This window comes from Phyllobates terribilis, unplaced genomic scaffold (assembly GCF_046119375.1).
Source record: "Phyllobates terribilis strain yellow unplaced genomic scaffold, ASM4611937v1 Scaffold_1__5_contigs__length_1240528914, whole genome shotgun sequence".
Lineage (NCBI taxonomy): Eukaryota > Metazoa > Chordata > Amphibia > Anura > Dendrobatidae > Phyllobates > Phyllobates terribilis.
In genome coordinates this window covers 579700930-579720618 of record NW_027362761.1, presented here as the reverse complement: position 1 = coordinate 579720618, position 19689 = coordinate 579700930, and the positions used below count along the sequence as shown (strand labels likewise).

Sequence of the window (19689 nt, the reverse complement as noted above, 5' to 3'; positions counted from 1 at the left end):
ATGAATCTTTACAGACATCACAATGCCAAAGGTGTTATTTTTCTTATTTTCTTGGATGGGGTAATGGAGGGGGCTTTTACCTATTGAATATTTAAAAAAAAAAAACATCTTAGATGTTCACTTTTTTTTAGCCTAGGACGTGGACCTGCAATGATGATGCCGGATTATCACATCATACAGTACAGACCAAAAGTTTGGACACACCTTCTCATTTAAAGATTTTTTCTGTATTTTCATGACTATGAAAATTGTACATTCACACTGAAGGCATCAAAACTATGAATTAACACATGTGGAATTATATACTTAACAAAAAAAGTGTAAAACAACTGAAAATATGTCTTATATTCTAGGTTCTTCAAAGTAGCCACCTTTTGCTTTGATGACTGCTTTGCACACTCTTGGCATTCTCCTGATGAGCTTCAAGAAGTAGTCACCGGAAATGGTCTTCCAACATTCTTGAAGGAGTTCCCAGAGATGCTTAGCACTTGTTGGCCCTTTTGCCTTCACTCTGCGGTCCAGCTCACCCCAAACCATCTCGATTGGGTTCAGATCTAGTGACTGTGGAGGCCAGGTCATCTGGCGTACCACCCCATCACTCTCCCTCTTGGTCAAATAGCCCTTACACAGCCTGGAGGTGTTTGGGGTCATTGTCCTGTTGAAAAATAAATGATGGTCCAACTAAACGCAAACGGGATGGAATAGCATGCCGCTGCAAGATGCTGTTGTAGCCATGCTGGTTCAGTATGCCTTCAATTTTGAATAAATCCCCAACAGTGTCACCAGCAAAGCACCCCCACACCATCACACCTCCTCCTCCATGCTTCACGGTGGGAACCAGGCATGTAGAGTCCATCCGTTCACCTTTTCTGCGTCGCACAAAGACACGGTGGTTGGAACCAAAGATCTCAAATTTGGACTCATCAGACCAAAGCACAGATTTCCGCTGGTCTAATGTCCATTCCTTGTGTTCTTTAGTCCAAACAAGTCTCTTCTGCTTGTTGCCTGTCCTTAGCAGTGGTTTCCTAGCAGCTATTTTACCATGAAGGCCAGCGCACAAAGTCTCCTCTTAACTGTTGTTGTAGAGATGTGTCTGCTGCTAGAACTCTGTGTGACATTGACCTGGTCTCTAATCTGAGCTGCTGTTAACCTGCGATTTCTGAGGCTGGTGACTCGGATAAACTTATCCTCAGTAGCAGAGGTGATTCTTGGTCTTCCTTTCCTGGGGCGGTCCTCATGTGAGTCAGTTTCTTTGTAGCGCTTGATGGTTTTTGCAACTGCACTTGGGGACACTTTCAAAGTTTGCCCAATTTTTCGGACTGACTGACCTTCATTTCTTAAAGAAATGATGGCCACTCGTTTTTCTTTACTTAGCTGCTTTTTTTATTTCCGGTGACTACCTCTTGAAGCTCATCAAGAGAAGGCCAAGAGTGTGCAAAGCAGTCATCAAAGCAAAAGGTGGCTACTTTGAAGAACCTAGAATAGAAGACATATTTTCAGTAGTTTCACACTTTTTTGTTAAGTATATAATTCCACATGTGTTAATTCATAGTTTTGATGCCTTCAGTGTGAATGTACAATTTTCAAAGTCATGAAAATACAGAAAAATCTTTAAATGAGAAGGTGTGTCCAAACTTTTGGTCTGTACTGTATTTATTAGCGCTCACCCGTCCAATCTTCCGGTGGTCTCGGTTCTTGGCTTCTTCTTGAAATTTTTCCCATTCTTTCAGCATTTTTGGATCAGGAAAAGAAATTCCATATATTCTTTGCAAGGTTTCCATATCAGCTTTCCCTTCCCAGTAAGTGGAGGAATTCTGCAAATTAATAAGCAGCAAATCAGCAGAAGTCTGATATCAGCTGTGTGCTCCAGAGCAGAAATCACCAATAATAATGACAATAGAGAAGTAATATCATCATAAAATACATATACATGTCATGTCATAGTGTTACGGTATATAGTAAATTATATTTATATGGAAAATAAGCCAGAAATGTGATATATAAGAGGATGTGTCCCGTGCGGTGCAGTATATAGAGGATGTGTCCCGTGTGGTGCAGCATATAGAGGATGTGTCCCGTGCGGTGTAGTATATAGAGGATGTGTCCCGTGTGGTGTAGTATATAGAGGATGTGTCCCGTGTGGTGTAGTATATAGAGGATGTGTCCCGTGTGGTGTAGTATATAGAGGATGTGTCCCGTGTGGTGTAGTATATAGAGGATGTGTCCCGTGTGGTGTAGTATATAGAGGATGTGTCCCGTGTGGTGTAGTATATAGAGGATGTGTCCCGTGTGGTGTAGTATATAGAGGATGTGTCCCGTGTGGTGTAGTATATAGAGGATGTGTCCCGTGTGGTGTAGTATATAGAGGATGTGTCCCGTGTGGTGTAGTATATAGAGGATGTGTCCCGTGTGGTGTAGTATATAGAGGATGTGTCCCGTGTGGTGTAGTATATAGAGGATGTGTCCCGTGTGGTGTAGTATATAGAGGGTGTGTCCCGTGTGGTGTAGTATATAGAGGATGTGTCCCGTGCGGTGTAGTATATAGAGGATGTGTCCCGTGCGGTGTAGTATATAGAGGATGTGTCCCGTGCGGTGTAGTATATAGAGGATGTGTCCCGTGTGGTGTAGTATATAGAGGATGTGTCCTGGGTGATGTAGTATATAGAGGATGTGTCCAATGTGGTGTAGTATATAGAGGGTGTGTCCCGTGTATGTCTGTATTGGGGGGACCTTACCCCCTACTCTTTACCTTGTGAATTTTGAAGGCTTTAATCTTGCCGGTGTGTCTGACGTGGGGTCCTCTGCAAAGATCTATCAAGGGGCCGCATCTATGAATGAAAACACCTGTAAAGACACCTGAAAGCTGTACAGAGAGCATACATGCTGCACTAGTCGCGGTTGCTATTGGGTCCTTTTAGGGATGGAAGCCAAATCCACATGACAATGCCACAAAAATATGCCAATGACTATAACGTATACATAGCATCTGTGGCTCTGGAGGACCAGACTCTCCTGTGCATTACACTGATAGTAATGGAAAGTGTAATTCCTCACTGCTCCTGCAGTGGCGCTATGGGGAAATTGAGCAGTTATCAGGTTTTCTTTAAAAACGGGATTATGGGACAGAAAGGAAAAAGTCTGTGCTGTGTAGTCATTACCTGTACACGGTGGTGGTCGGGGTGTCCACTTTTTCATTTAGGATCCGGCATTTAAACTTGTTATACTAAAGTGAATAAGAAAACCTTAATGAGTCAACAGGAAAATAATCAAGAGAGTCGAACATTGAGAGCGCCGGGGTCAGATCGGCTTTAGATGTGGTTTTATGTAAGTGCAGATGAATGTGAGGCTGTTATGAGGGTCGGGGGTCTCACCTTAAACATTTCCAGCAGGGTCTCTTTGGAAATTTCAAGTCTTTCGAATGGTTGTTTCTCCTTCATTATCTTTTTGCAGAGGTTTTCTAAGCTGGAGAAGTCGTTGCTTGACACCCCCCTGGGGAGGAAGAAAAAAAGAAGCAGACTTAGAACATTTCTGCAATGATGGCGATCTGCTCCTCAGACTCGATCCTCAGCACAGGACTGAGAACGAGGCGAAGAAGGACAAACGTGTGCGGCCGGAGTCATCCCCAACATCCCTCATACGAGTGCTGGGGTCAGGGCTCCGTGCCGGGGTCAGGGCTCCGTGCCGGGGTCAGGGCTCCGTGCCGGGGTCAGGGCTCCGTGCCGGGGTCAGGGCTCCGTGCCGGGGTCAGGGCTGCGGACAGCTGATAATCATCCTGCTAATAATCTTATCACACCTATGTTTATTAGATGCTGAACCAACAAGGAGAGGCTCACCCGTCTTCAAGAAACATGTCGTAATAAAAGCCGCTCTCTATAGGGGGCCCGTAGCACAGGCAGCCCCCATACACGCGCTCCATGGCTTCACCCATAATGTGCGCGCTCGAGTGCCAGTAAACCTGCAGAAGGAAGAGGAGAAAAAAAAATCACTGAGGGCAGAGAATAATGCACCAACCGTTCAGTCATCAGACACCATGACGAGCACTTACTGCTTGGGCTTCTTCATCATCAAATTTCAGCAGTGCAAGTGCAGAGTCTTCCTCCAGGGGGCGGTCAAGGTCCCAGACCACGTTATTCACCTTGGCAATCACTGTGTTATCCGCTAAGCCCTGACTGCAGGAGACAAAACTATCAGCACAAAGCACAGACCTGCACATGTCCCAGGTCACACTCCATGATTAAAGGGGGTATTCCCATTTCCACGATCCTGTGCCAATAGGTAGTAGGTGTAATAATAATAATAATATTAGCAAATACCTCTAATTAGAAATATAGTATAGTTCTTCTGATTTGCTATGTCACTTACCCCATGTACAGGGCTTTGCAGTAGCTTAGGTATCCATGGTTATGACCAGTAGCAACTAACTGTCACTATATGAGTGGTCGTAACTATGGATACCTTAGCTACTGAAATGTCCTGTACAATGGGTAAGCGACATAGTGAATCAGAAGAACTATACTACATTTTAATTGGCGGTATATGTTAATATTAATAATTATAAAAACTGTGAAAAAACAGTACAAAAAAAAACAAACAAAAAAAACCATAAAAGTTCAAATCACCCTCTTTTCCTTACTAAAAATAAAGATAATAATAAAAAAAAAAATCATATCTGGTTTCTCTGCATTCAGAAAAGTCCGATCTATCAAAATATAAAAATAATTAACTCAATCGGTAAGCATCGTAAACGGAAAAAAAAAAAATCAAGAAAGCCAAAATTACGTTTTTTGGTTGCTGCAATGCCACAAAAACCGTTGTAACGAGCGATCAAAATGTCATATCTATCCCAAAATGATATCAAGAAAAACGTCGTCTCCCCCCGAAAAAAATAAGCCGTCATACAGCTCCATCAACTGAAAAAGGGACACGTTACTCGTCTCGGATAATGGGGACACAAGCACACAATTTTCTTTTCAAACTTCTGATTTTTGATTTCACCCCTAAAATAATTAACAAAAACCTGGACATGTTTGGTGTCACTGTAATCGTACAGATGAGGAGAATCATATTATGAAGTCATTTTCACCTCACAATCTACACCATAAAAACAATTCACAAACACAAAGTCAGAATTGTGTTTGTTTTTTTTAACAATTTCACTGCACTTGGAATTTTTCCTGTTTTCCAGTACACTATGTGGTAAAATGAACGGTGTCATTCAATAGTACAACTCGTCCCGCAAAACACAATCCCTCATACGGCAATGTGGACAGAAAAAATAAAAAAGACTTATGGCTCTGGGAAGAAGGGGAGGAAAAATGACAAAAGGCAAAAATGGAAATTAAAGAGGTTTAAAGGGTCAAAACGACTTTTTTTAATCCCATTTTATTCCGTTTTTTCAGAGGTGACCATCTTATCGCTATGATGTGCTACTGCTTCGTTTGGGGGTCTGGATCCTGGGAATGAAGGAGCCGCAGCGCAAGAGGCAAAAATGTACAAAAAGATATGCAGGACCCTGGTCCAGCGCCCCCATAGCTTCTCCTTGGCATCTGGTACTGCGCACTGCTGCTAAGAATATACTAATAGCACTCGTACATCCCTCTCTAAGGAAGGACGGAGGGTTTAGAGGGTCTTTTCTCCATGATTGACCTCTGCCCCCCACAACAACTGCTGCAAACTCCGACCTGAACTGAAACCTCAACAAAAAAGGCAACTGGGGCAAATGCCAGGGGTGACGGCTTTATATAAAGCCCCCGGGGCGACCACCATCGTGTCCTCGCCTTACCTGATCCCAGCAGCCACTTGGTACGGAGTGGTCTTCCACGACTCGGCGTCCACTTGCTTCCCGTCCGGCAGGGTCACCTTGATCGGTTTGCTCGCTTTTGCCGCTTTCTCTGCCAGGAGGGCATCGTGCTCGGCCTTCAGCTTACTGTAGATGTCCAGTCTCTGGTTGATGTATTCAGGCCAAGGATTGAGCTGACAATGGACACAAATGTCAGGATATATTATATAATGTCCATGTGTATTACATGGCATCACTAGGGTAAATACCACCTAGATTTATAGCGCCACCTACAGGGTAGTGATATCTGGGCAGGGCCCATACGGAACAGGCCGGTGATGATCCAACATGTCAATATGGAGTCTCTCCATTGAGCTGAGAAGAGACATATGGCCACTCCATCCCTTACATAAATGGATGGCAAAGGCCCACGAGTGCCCCCCCCCACCGCCACAGCCGCCCCCACAGATCACTGCGTTATCTCAGGTCACAACACACCCCTTTAGTATACCGTCTGCCACGGCTACAGGTAGTCTTTTTACTGATGTGGCAAAAGGGTTAATCTGTATTTGAGCTGCTCACCTGGCACAGAGATTATCAGGATTATACCCGCCGCCAGCCTGGCAACGACCACAGAGGGCACAGTCCATGCCAATATTTACAGAGGAGGACACAGCTCTGTGCGCTGCCAGCAGTGAGGTATGAAAGGAAGGGCAAGGAGGTCGCCAGTCTGAACTGGGCCGATGACCAGAACCCCCAGCAGAGAGCGATGGAGCCACAGAGGAACTTACATTATACAGTGACCATGCTGACCATGCAAATGAATGAGGGGCTATGCTAAGCTGGGCAAAGACACCCCCTCATAGTAAGAGTCACCCCCCAAGAGGCAGAGAAGACCTCCCTAGAGAACCCCCCCCCCTCTGCCAGGACGAGAGACAAACACATCTCCACCCAAGAGGAAGAAACCCCCTCGCCTAAAGTGAGAAATATCCCCCCATGCCAACAAAATAGAAAAAGAGGGACACCCTCTCCCCAGAGCAGGTGAGACCCTCCGCACCATGTGCAAGAGAACACCCCCCACCAGAAAGAGTCAACAACCTCTCAAGAGGACCCACTTCCACCACCTTTTCACTCAATGCAGTAAAGAGAGTAGTCCTGAGTGGGGGGGCTTCCATTTAAAGGGGTTGTCCAGTGAAAACAAGACCAATGGATAGGTGATAAGTTATTGATTGGTGGGGTCTGACTGCTGGGACTGGGGAATGTTTATCCCTGTTACACAATGCAGTGCCGGTGCACACGCCCAACCACTGCTCCATTTCTGCTGGAAAAAGCCAGTAACAGCGCCCGCAGCCCTATGAGGAATGAGCGGAGCAACGATCGGCCCTGTGCGCTGCCCTCCATTCTAGAGAAGACTATTCCGTTCTGCCGATCAGTGCGGGTCCCTGGAGTTGGACACTCACCGATCTATAAGTTATCCCCCATAATACAGCTAGGAGATAGCTACCAGACAGCCCCTTTAATGAAACACCTATAGTGTTTATGTGTAACGCGTCCTCACCTCCGCGCGGCCCACGTCTCCACTTCCATCCTTGCTCTTCTTTTTTGCTCCTTCCTTCTGTTTTCCGCCTTCTGAATTTGCCTGAAAAATACAAAATAGTCATAATAAGAGATAAAAGCTTTATACACGATTATAGCAGGTGCATAATGTACAGTGAGGAGGGGGGGGGGTGACTGGTGGGTACCAGAAGAATGGACAAAACCCACCAGGATCTGCTCATATCCTATGATGGAGAGGGAGAGAGGACGTGATGAAAGTGACTCCTGAATGGAATCCTGAGTGAATGGAAAAAAATAAAACAAACAAATGTAGTGATGGCGGCACGGGAGTGGAGGTGGGGGGGAGCATTTTGGGTCAGACGACTTTTGATCACTTTTTATTCTTTAATAACCGTTAAGGATAAATGACGTTCTGTTATTTCATGTGATCTGACAGTCGCAGATAATGTGTTTATTTATTTATTTTTAAATATTTTGGAAAACTGTTATAACTTCTTTTAAACTTTTTTTTTCCAAGGAGTTGAACGTGTGATGGGTCAGTGGCACAATAGACTGCAGCGCGGCTGTGTGCCGTCCCTGGATAATTAATATTGGGGCGGGGAGATCTGATGTAATCCACAGTACACACGTACACATATATACATGGCGGTCACACTAAATCTGACTCATCGGTGTAAACATTCTGCACAGCCTTGATTAAAGGCGCGGACCGAGGAACTCCCTTCCATCCCATGATGTAGGTGAGAACGTAAGGAGCGAGCTCAGGAGCCGAGACTGCTGCACACACAGAGAGCGCCAGCTGCGCTCTACAGCCGGCATCTGCCTCCAACACCGATCGCTGAAGATTAACCACTTAAATTCCATTAATCTGACTGTGGAATTTATTTATTTGGTCCTTATAAAAATTTAATAAGAGAGATCAAAGTGTCCTCCGTCGCCCAAAATGGTATCAATAATACAGGAGCTCGGGGCAGAGAACACAAAGATTAGAAAGTCTGTGAAAGTGAACGGTGTAGATCAAAACTACAAGTCATCCCGCCGCCCTCGTACGGTGAAGTCTCGTCCCGCCGCCCTCGTACGGTGAAGTCGCCCCGCCGCCCTCGTACGGTGAAGTCGTCCCGCCGCCCTCGTACGGTGAAGTCGTCCCGCCGCCCTCGTACGGTGAAGTCGTCCCGCCGCCCTCGTACGGTGAAGTCGTCCCGCCGCCCTCGTACGGTGAAGTCGTCCCGCCGCCCTCGTACGGTGAAGTCGCCCCGCCGCCCTCGTACGGTGAAGTCGCCCCGCCGCCCTCGTACGGTGAAGTCGTCCCGCCGCCCTCGTACGGTGAAGTCGTCCCGCCGCCCTCGTACGGTGAAGTCGTCCCGCCGCCCTCGTACGGTGAAGTCGTCCCGCCGCCCTCGTACGGTGAAGTCACCCCGCCGCCCTCGTACGGTGAAGTCAGCGGAAAAATAAAAAAAGAAGTTGTGATCCCAAGTTATTTCCTGTCCCCGGGATCGGTGGCACACGTAGGATCGCTGAGATCGGGCGTCCGGTACCCCAGATGGGGCGCATGGTGGTCGTACATGCTCAGTGCAGCGCCAATCACTGGCAGTGATGGAGACAGCAGGGGGCAGCACTCCGGGATCTCCGCCCATCCTGTACACTGCGAATGGGATGGACACAAGATCTGTTGTCTTAAAGGGGGTTTCTTAAAAGGGGTCTTCTATGATACCAAGGAGAGAAGCGGCACTATGTCTGCAGCTGCTTATCCCCCTGCCTGTGGGACTCCTGATGCTGGGAGTGGTGTATTGCACAATGGCAGCACATGAGGTTCTGCACATGTGGCCCCTCTATACACACACCTCCTCCATGCGCCCCCTATACCGCCCCTCTCCCGCCCCCGCTCACCTTGCTCAGGTTCAGGCTCTGCATTGTGGCCGCCATGTTCTCCGCCATTCCGGTCACTACCCGGCAACTGTCAGCAGCTGACGCAACCAGCACCCAGAGAGAACAACCTAACCCGGCGAAAGAGAGAGTCGGCCAATCAGAGGCAAAGACACGCCCACAAACACGGAGGCTTGTCCGCCGACAACCAATCAGAGAGCGTCGATAGTAAGGTTGGTTGCATTAACAACAGAACTCATGGCCGTGTCCGGTTCCTCACACACTTTCTGCTGGTGACTTGCGGCCGTGTGACGTCAGCAGTCATGTGATCAGGGAGAAGCCGCCAGTACTCAGATAGGGGGACAGTGACATAGGAGCAGTGGTGTTATCACTGGAGGACACTAGGGGGCGTGCTGTGGTGTTATCACTGGGAACACCAGGGGGCGCACTGTGGTGTTATCACTGGGGACTCTGGGGAGGGCGTGCTGTGGTGTTATCACTGGGGACTCTGGGGGGGGCGTGCTGTGGTGTTATCACTGGGGACTCTGGGGGGGGCGTGCTGTGGTGTTATCACTGGGGACACTAGGGGGCGTGCTGTGGTGTTATCACTGGGAACACCGGGGGGCGCACTGTGGTGTTATCACTGGGGACTCTGGGGGGGGGGGGCGTGCTGTGGTGTTATCACTGGGGACACCAGGGGGCGAGCTGTGGGGTTATCACTGGGAACACTAGGGGGCGTGCTGTGGGGTTATCACTGGGAACACTAGGGGGCGTGCTGTGGTGTTATCACTGGGAACACTAGGGGGCGTGCTGTGGTGTTATCACTGGGAACACCAGGGGGTGTGTTGTGGTGTTATCACTGGGGACACCAGGGGGCGTGCTGTGGGGTTATCACTGGGGACACCAGGGGGTGTGTTGTGGTGTTATCACTGGGGACTCTGGGGGGGGGCGTGCTGTGGTGTTATCACTGGGGACACCAGGGGGTGTGCTGTGGTGTTATCACTGGGAACACTAGGGGGCGTGCTGTGGTGTTATCACTGGGAACACCAGGGGGTGTGTTGTGGTGTTATCACTGGGGACACCAGGGGGCGTGCTGTGGGGTTATCACTGGGGACTCTGGGGGGGCGTGCTGTGGTGTTATCACTGGGGACACTAGGGGGCGTGCTGTGGTGTTATCACTGGGAACACCAGGGGGTGTGCTGTGGTGTTATCACTGGGGAACACTAGGGGGCGTGCTGTGGGGTTATCACTGGGGAACACTAGGGGGCGTGCTGTGGGGTTATCACTGGGGAACACTAGGGGGCGTGCTGTGGGGTTACCACTGGGGACACTAGGGGGTGTGCTGTGGTGTTATCACTGGGGACACTAGGGGGCGTGCTGTGGTGTTATCACTGGGGACACTAGGGGGCGTGCTGTGGTGTTATCACTGGGAACACCAGGGGGTGTGCTGTGGTGTTATCACTGGGGAACACTAGGGGGCGTGCTGTGGTGTTATCACTGGGGACACTAGGGGGCGTGCTGTGGTGTTATCACTGGGAACACCAGGGGGCGTGCTGTGGTGTTATCACTGGGGACACCAGGGGGTGTGCTGTGGGGTTATCACTGGGGACACTAGGGGGCGAGCTGTGGTGTTATCACTGGGGACACTAGGGGGCGAGCTGTGGTGTTATCACTGGGGACACTAGGGGGCGAGCTGTGGTGTTATCACTGGGGACACTAGGGGGCGAGCTGTGGTGTTATCACTGGGGACACTAGGGGGCATGCTGAGGGGTTATCACTGGGGACACTAGGGGGCGTGCTGTGGTGTTATCACTGGGGACACTAGGGGGCGTGCTGTGGTGTTATCACTGGGGACACCAGGGGGCGTGCTGTGGTGTTATCACTGGGGACACTAGGGGGCGTGCTGTGGGGTTATCACTGGGGACACTAGGGGACGTGCTGTGGTGTTATCACTGGGGACACTAGGGGGCGTGCTGTGGGTTATCACTGGGGACACCAGGGGGTGTGCTGTGGTGTTATCACTGGGGACACCAGGGGGCGTGCTGTGGGGTTATCACTGGAGGACACTAGGGGGCGTGCTGTGGGGTTATCACTGGGGACACTAGGGGGCGTGCTGTGGGGTTATCACTGGGGACACCAGGGGGCGTGCTGTGGTGTTATCACTGGGGACACTAGGGGGCGTGCTGTGGTGTTATCACTGGGGACACCAGGGGGTGTGCTGTGGTGTTATCACTGGGGACACCAGGGGGCGTGCTGTGGTGTTATCACTGGGGACACCAGGGGGCGTGCTGTGGTGTTATCACTGGGGACACCAGGGGGCGTGCTGTGGTGTTATCACTGGGGACACCAGGGGGCGTGCTGTGGTGTTATCACTGGGGACACCAGGGGGCGTGCTGTGGTGTTATCACTGGGGACACCGGGGGGCGTGCTGTGGGGTTATCACTGGAGGACACTAGGGGGTGTGCTGTGGTGTTATCACTGGGGACACCGGGGGGCATGCTGTGGGGTTATCACAGGAGGACACCAGGGGGCAAGCTGTGGTGTTATCACTGGAGACACCGGGGGGCGTGCTGTGGTGTTATCACTGGGGACACCAGGGGGCGTGCTGTGGTGTTATCACTGGGGACACCAGGGGGCGTGCTGTGGTGTTATCACTGGGGACACTAGGGGGCGTGCTGTGGGGTTACCACTGGGGACACTAGGGGGCGTGCTGTGGGGTTATCACTGGGGACACTAGGAGGCGTGCTGTGGGGTTACCACTGGGGAACACTAGGGGGGCGCGATGTGGTGCTATCACTGAGAACACTAGGGGGTGTGCTGTGGGGTTATCACCGGGGACACTAGGAGGCGTGCTGTGGGGTTACCACTGGGGAACACTAGGGGGCGCGATGTGGTGCTATCACTGAGAACACTAGGGGGTGTGCTGTGGTGCTATCACTGGGGAACACTAGGGGGCGCGATGTGGTGCTATCACTGGTGACACTAGGGGGCGTGCTGTGGGGTTATCACTGGGGACACTAGGGGGCGTGCTGTGGGGTTATCACTGGGGAACACTAGGGGGCGCGATGTGGTGCTATCACTGGTGACACTAGGGGGCGTGCTGTGGGGTTATCACTGGGGACACTAGCGGGCGTGCTGTGGGGTTATCACTGGGGACACTAGGGGGCGTGCTGTGGGGTTATCACTGGGGACACTAGGAGGCGTGCTGTGGGGTTATCACTGGGGAACACTAGGGAGCGCAATGTGGTGCCATGACTGAGGACACTAGGGGGCGCGCTGTGGTGTTATCACTGGGGAACACTAGGGAGCGCAATGTGGTGCCATGACTGAGGACACTAGGGGGCGCGCTGTGGTGTTATCACTGCCCGGTTGGGCAATGTTTGACGAGTGTGCCCTCGCACTCAGGCCAGTCACTTTGGTCAGGAGGCGCCTCCGTCCAATGGTTGGTTGACGTGGCTGGTGTGCCGGGGTAGGTACATGCTCTCTGGCCGGGCCGCAGCATTTTGTTCGGTGCGCCCATTCTCTCATTAAGCTCCTCCCTCTGTCCAATCAGAGGGGTCGGTATGTGCACCGCCACACTACGTACCGCCTTCCTGTCAATCTCAAAAATAAAAAGACTGACCAGCACCTCCAAACAGAGTGTGAACAGGTGCAAGTAAATCATAAGGGAAGGGGAGAGAAAGGAAAAGAATGTGAATAAATATAAAATGTAACTTTTATTATTAATCTAAAATCTGAATAAATTTGTGTATGTAAAATCATATTATTTTAAACCATACATCCTATATGGATGTACATAGGGTCAATGCTAATAAATTTTGTACTCAGACCCTGTAAATCCTGGATTGTATTAGACAGCCAATAAAACTGAGTGGTTCCACCACCGATAACCCTTAAAATTAAAAGGTGGGGAGATATATCCTTCCAATGCCCTATTTATATTCGTCCCCCAATACTGGGGACACTAGGGGGCGTGCGTTATTAAGAAAAAGCCGGTCTATGTCCTGTGAATTGCTATGTCTGCCAGAATCCTAATGTCCCGTCACCACTTGCAGGTTATGCCTCTGATGCATATGATGTTGCGGTGTCTCATCGGAGCTTAATAGCTCCAGGTTACACAGACTGCGTGCGTACCACGTGCACGCGGTCAGTGTTTGAGACTGCACTGCCGGTGTCAGGAACAAAAGTGCAGCTCTATGCCCAGCCGCCTATGGTAGGGCGCTGCCTGTTCTTTGATACCGTTGCGGAGGTCGAGATTCACGGCCCCGCACAATTCACACAACGGGGGTATAATTACATCTGCACTTTGTCCAGTCAGTTAAGGAGAATCCTCTGGCGGGGATTCTTATGGTGATCCCGCTTCATTCATTTACTTGGTCGCTTGTAATATAAAAGCGACCTTTACCAACGATCTGGCAGTTTATACATCATTGACAACATGATAAGTTGTTACACTGCATAGTGATCTACAGGTGATTTATTAACCTGGTAATGAAGATTGTAGCGGGGATTTGCATAATTTCCTATAATATTCCACTGACTTTGGATGTATTGGGGGACGAACATAAATAGGGCATTGGAAGGATAGATCTCCCCACCTTTTAATTTTAAGGGTTATCGGTGGTGGAACCACTCAATTTTATTGGCTGTCTAATACAATCCAGGATTTACAGGGTCTGAGTACAAAATTTATTAGCATTGACCCTATGTACATCCATATAGGATGTATAGTTTAAAATAATATGATTTTACATACACAAATTTATTCAGATTTTAGATTAATAATAAAAGTTACATTTTATATTTATTCACATTTTTTTCCTTTCTCTCCCCTTCCCTTATAATTTACTATCTAATTGATGGTGTTCACCAGTGTGAATATTGTCCAATATAACCGGACTTTATTGAGTTTGAACAGGTGCAAGCACTCACTATTCAATATTACCAAGAGAATATTGCTGCACTCTGAAATGCTATAATATGCAAATATTGGATTCATGAAATTAGAACTGCATTATTGTTATAGAAAATGTTAATCTGTCAATCTCTGCCTACTGTCCCGGCCATTTAGCCTGGCCATCGTGCCCCACGCACTGGCCAGAGTAGGTGATTATACTCCTGCCCGTCACTATCTCTGCCTTTTCTGCTTCTTACGTGGCACCATTTTTTCTAATTATTTAGTTTAGTTTGAGGGTGCTTCTGGTCGTCGCTCCATTGCGTCCCAAAGTCATCCAGGTGGCTGCAATCACTATCCTGTTGGGGGCTCACCTATCTGCGGATTCATGGACCAGGTAGACAGTTTGCTGCTAGGGGCCCGATACTATCAGTACCCCAGCTTGTCTCTCCTTTGCTTGTGCACCAGTCGTTTACTCCCCGCAGAGGTCAGAGCCTAGTGCTAGCACGGATTCAGACTTTGTCCGCTATCAGGTGGAGGAAGATAAGAGAGATGATGATAGAGAAAAGTTTACCACTAAAATGAGACTAACACAGGCAGATCCCCCTCTTTCCACTGAATCGGAATTTCAGATCCTATCCCCCTAAGACCCACGCCACAAGATCTAGATTTGACTGGACCATATTGTCTCTTCCTCAGGCTGGGGTCATTGTGCATGTCCCACTTCAAGAACTTTTCAAGTTGTTCTACACAAATCTGTTTGTCATACCCAAGAAGGATGGCATGGTGCAGCCCATTCTGGACCTAAGGCTACTGAACGAGAAGGTTCGGCTGTTCCACTTCAGGATGGAGTCTCTTCACTTGGTTATCGCCTCCATGGAACCCGGGGAGCTTCTGTCCTCAGTGGATCCTCTCAGGAGGATGCTTACCTTCATATTCCCATCTTCCCGGCTCACCAGAAGCTTGTCTGCTCTGCGGTCAACAAAGATCATTTTAAGAAAACCTACAAAAAATATATATAGCCAAGAATGAGAGCAGGACCGGCATCACCACCTGGAGCACCCGGGAAAGTGCCGGGACCCTGAGCAAGTGGGGGGGACCCACTTGCCGTCAGGAGGCATCGGGACTATCCCCTTCACCCCTGTGCTTTACACTGTTCGCAATGCTTACCTCTCCTTGTTCCTCCGCTGCCTGGTGTTTTCTGACTCTGTGACGTCTCAGGGCAGAGGGCGCGATGACGTCATTACAGTGCAACCTTTGTGCTGAGCAGTGCAGAGTCAGAAGACGCTGAAGAGACAGGACCTGCGGACAGAGAGGAGTGGTGAGTATTTGATTTTTTTTTATGTATGGAGCAATATATGGGGCCCATTCTGCATAGAGCATTATATAGGGTGTGGTAGATCGCTCACTCAGCTGCACACGGAGGTAGACACAGGTACGCTGTACCTGGTTGGTTTATTAAAAAATGCAGCATAAACCAACACTGAGTCCATAAAAAAAAAAAACGCAGCCTGCTGGGCAAACAGGAAAAACAAAACAAAACGGCAACACAAAACAACAGTCTTTGTGGTAGCAGGGATCCACCTGCTCAGAGTGGGGACACTCCATATGGTTCAGGATAGATTCACACAAAAAAATCTGGAGTTCCTCATTCCAGACCTACTGAACACTGAATTCCTCAGCTGGCCGAGTATTTAAACTCCCCCAGACCACACCCTGAGGAGGAGAAATATGGTGAATGGCCTCCCGCCTTTCACTATGGCCATTCACAAAAAAACACTCCCTTTTACTATGGAGTTAACCCCTCTCAACAATTAACATGCTGGAGGAAATTTAATGGTTTTAGTTCACTGACACCAACAGCCTCAGGGAAACTTATCACCTCTTTGGAGATCACCTGACGGCGGGCTTTCGGAATCCGATATGGCCTTTGAATCACCCTCACATTTGGCTCTGTCAAGATTTTGTGTTCGACCACCTGCGTACAACCTGGTAGCTCTGAAAACAGGTCCCGGTCCTGCTGGAGCAGCTCTCAGCACTGTTGCTTCTGGGCCGGTGACAGTGTCTCTGCCACTGTGACATCCTCTATACGGGCTTCAGGTTGGGCCCCCAGGCATGTAGCTACCATCGGCTCCCTGTCTCGCTAAGGTTTGAGCAGGTTAACGTGGTATACCTGATACAGCTTCCTTCTTCCTGGTTGATGGACCATGTAGTTGACTCAACTTTTCGACCACCTCATATGGCCCTTGCCACTTAGCCAGGAATTTACTCTCCACTGTTGGGATCAACACCAACACCCGGTCTCCAGGGCTGAACTGTCTCAGTCTCGCTGATCGATTGTAAACCCTTGCCTGGGCCTCTTGGGCTTGAAGGAGGCTCTCTCTCTTACAATCGGCATCACCTTCGCGATCCGGTCTTGCATTTGGGCCACATGCTCGATGACGCTCCAGTGGGGAGTCACCTCGGCTTCCCAGGTCTCCTGGGCAACCCCATTTATCACCGTCACATAGTCCCATGCCCTTTTCAAAATAAGATCCTGCATTTGTGCAGTACCAAAATGGCAACACAAAAGCACGGTCATTGTGGTAGCAGGGATCTGCCTGCTCAGAGTGCAGACACTCCATGTGGTTCAGGATAGCTCCACACAAACAGATCTGGAGTTCCTCACTCCAGACCTACTGAACACTGCCTCAGCTGGCCAAGTATTTAAACTCCCCCAGACCACACCCTGAGGCGGAGAGATATGGTGAATGGCCTCCCACCCTTCACTATGGCCATTCACAAAAAAACACTCCCTTTTACTATGGAGTTAACCCCTCTCAACAATTAACATGCTGGAGGAAATTTAATGGTTTTAGTTCACTGACGCCAACAGCCTCAGGGAAACATATCTCCCCGCCAGCACTTTACCAGTGACTTTGTCACAAGGGCCATTCTGTATGGAGCATTATTTGGGGTCCATTATTTGGTATGGAGCATTATATGAGATCCATTATTCTGTATGGAGTGTTATATGGGGCCCATTCTGTATGGAGCATTATATGGGATCCATTATACTGTATGGAGCATTATATGAGGTCCATTTTTCTGTATGGAGCAATATATGGAGCCCCTTCTGTATGGAGCATTATATGGGGCACATTCTGTATGGAGCATTATATGGGGTCCATTATTCCCAGTATTCTGTATGGAGCAATATATAGGGCTTATTATACTGTATGGAGGACTATGTGGTGCCCATAATACTGTATGGAGGACTATATTATCCGGTCTAAAATGAAAACTTTTGACACCCCCCCCCCCCCAAGACACGCACTGTGCGCTTCGAGGATTCGCCGGTTTCTGAGATATTGTAGAATTTACAATAGATATTGCTCATGTAATGTAAGAAGTGAAATCTTCGGCCTTGTACTATATATATATATTTCTCTGTGGTATCTGTGAATCATGAATCGTGGTATGTGTTAAAGGGGCCCACTGAGACTCTTTCGCCGGGCCACACGAAAACCTGGAGCCGGCCCTGAATGAGAGTATCAACATAAGTTTATTATAACAAAATTTTAAGAGAGAAGTGTTAAAAATAGGGGAAACACTAGAGGGCGACAAACAGCAGGAGGAGATATGAAATGTCATATATAGTTCATGTGTGGATCTAGACAAACAGTCCAAAACAAATAAATGGAATGTGGGAAAACGACAAATGGTGAGGTAAGTATACGAAATATATATATATATATATATATATATATATATATATATATATATATATATATATATATATATATATATATATATATATGGACATGCAAAGCAAGAGTTACTTAACTCATGTAAGTTTATTAGGCTGCATGTACAGTAAGGACATGAAATAACATCCAAAATGAAGGATCAAAGTCAACTTTACCCATGTACTCCTTCTGCTGGAATGCTGCCAGCCCCAGCGTGCATTTCGGTGCAAGCCTTTGTCAGGGACTTGCGCCAAAACGTGCGTTGGGAATGGCATCGTTCCAGCAGGAGGAGTACATGACGCCCTGACGAAGGCTATCGTTGAAACGTACATTGTGGCTAGTTCCATTCCAGCAGGAGTACATGACCCCCTGGTGAAGGCTTGTGCCAAAACGCGCGTTGGGGCTGGTGCCATTCCAGCAGGAGGAGTACATAACTCCCTGATGAAGGCTTGCGCCGAAACGTGTGTTGGGGCTGGTGCCATTCCAGGAGGAGAAGTACATGATCCCCTATGAAGGTTTGCACCAAAACATGCGTTGGGGCTTGCGCTATTTCAGCTGGAGAAGGACATGCAGTGCAGCAAGCTGGGCTTATAGTTGCCATTACGAGTGACCAGACCCGAGTGAAGAATCGAGCCGCCAGACCGGAGTGAAGAATCGAGCCGCCAGACCCGAGTGAAGAATCGAGCCGCCAGACCCGAGTGAAGAATCGAGCCGCCAGACCCGAGTGAAGAATCGAGCCGCCAGACCCGAGTGAAGAATCGAGCCGCCAGACCCGAGTGAAGAATCGAGCCGCCAGACCCGAGTGAAGAATCGAGCCGCCAGACCCGAGTGAAGAATCGAGCCGCCAGACCCGAGTGAAGAATCGAGCCACCAGACCCGAGTGAAGAATCAAGTGACCAGATCCAAGTGGGAAACTGAGTGACCAGACCGGGAACCATACCAAGAGAAGCGAGTAACCAGAATCGGGGGCGAGTGACCAGAGCTGGGTAGCCTGAACTGGAGACGAGAGACCAGAGCTAAGACATCCGAGCTGAGGAAGCAGAGCCAGAGTTGAGAGAGAGATGACCAGGTCGTTGAAAAAGGACGTTTATGCTAGCTGTGACTTCCGGTGTAGACGAACGGTACGCAGGGGGCTGGGGCTGCGCTTCAGGGGACGAAAGCAGCCAGTGTAACGGGTGTACAAAGTGACTCATTGATAAGGGACTCGCGGCCTAACGGCGTGGTAGCATAGGCTTCCTTTAGGGCCTGTATTATGGCTCGTGTTGCCTAGAGAGTGACAGCGAGACCGCAGTAACGGACACGATAGTGACGGTGACGCTCCACAGGTGAAGGTATTAGGACCAAAACATCACCGACGACAATATTTTGTTTATTTGTAATAATAGGACAATAGTGTGTGGTTAGAATTGCTGTATTCTATTGCTGTACGATAACCACCGTTTGCTTTATTCTTTATATTGTGTCGTAGGCATCACTTATACTTGTGTTAATCAAATAAATATTTGTTGGTTAAGTTACCACTGTGTCCTCATGCTCTGCGCTGTGCCATCCGCGAATCTCTTTACACACACACTACTTTGCTTGTTGATATTGGAACTATTCAATAAGTTTGATGCGAGACAAAACAAAACTCCTGTAACCATATGATTGAGGCGCTGCTATGCCTGGTGGAGTGCGGAGGGACGCTTTCCTCTGTTAGATACAGATGCAGTCTGATATTGTATTACTGTTCCACCTCACTCACTTGGATGGAACATTAGTGCTGTACTAGACAGAGGGCCGGGACAACAATGGGTCTGTGTTTAGTAACCAGCTCCCTCCCTTATCTACATGATTAATGCTGCAGCTACTTACATACAGACTTGTTA

At 48.9% G+C, this 19689-nt stretch overlaps 1 protein-coding gene across 1 annotated transcript in view; it reads right to left on the bottom strand.

Annotated features, from left to right (window-relative positions):
* TARS1 (threonyl-tRNA synthetase 1) overlaps nt 1-9380 on the bottom strand; it is a 29941-nt gene extending 20561 nt beyond the window's left edge. Inside the window, exons 1-9 of the mRNA XM_073681456.1 lie at nt 9224-9380; nt 7338-7418; nt 5783-5973; nt 4046-4169; nt 3834-3955; nt 3372-3489; nt 3159-3223; nt 2750-2828; nt 1668-1814 (exon numbers count right to left, since the gene is read on the bottom strand). Of these exons, the coding sequence (XP_073537557.1) occupies nt 1668-1814; nt 2750-2828; nt 3159-3223; nt 3372-3489; nt 3834-3955; nt 4046-4169; nt 5783-5973; nt 7338-7418; nt 9224-9271 (975 nt within the window). The 5' untranslated portion in view covers nt 9272-9380. The remainder of the gene's footprint in view (nt 1-1667; nt 1815-2749; nt 2829-3158; nt 3224-3371; nt 3490-3833; nt 3956-4045; nt 4170-5782; nt 5974-7337; nt 7419-9223) is intronic.
* Nucleotides 9381-19689: the final 10309 nt, after the last annotated feature.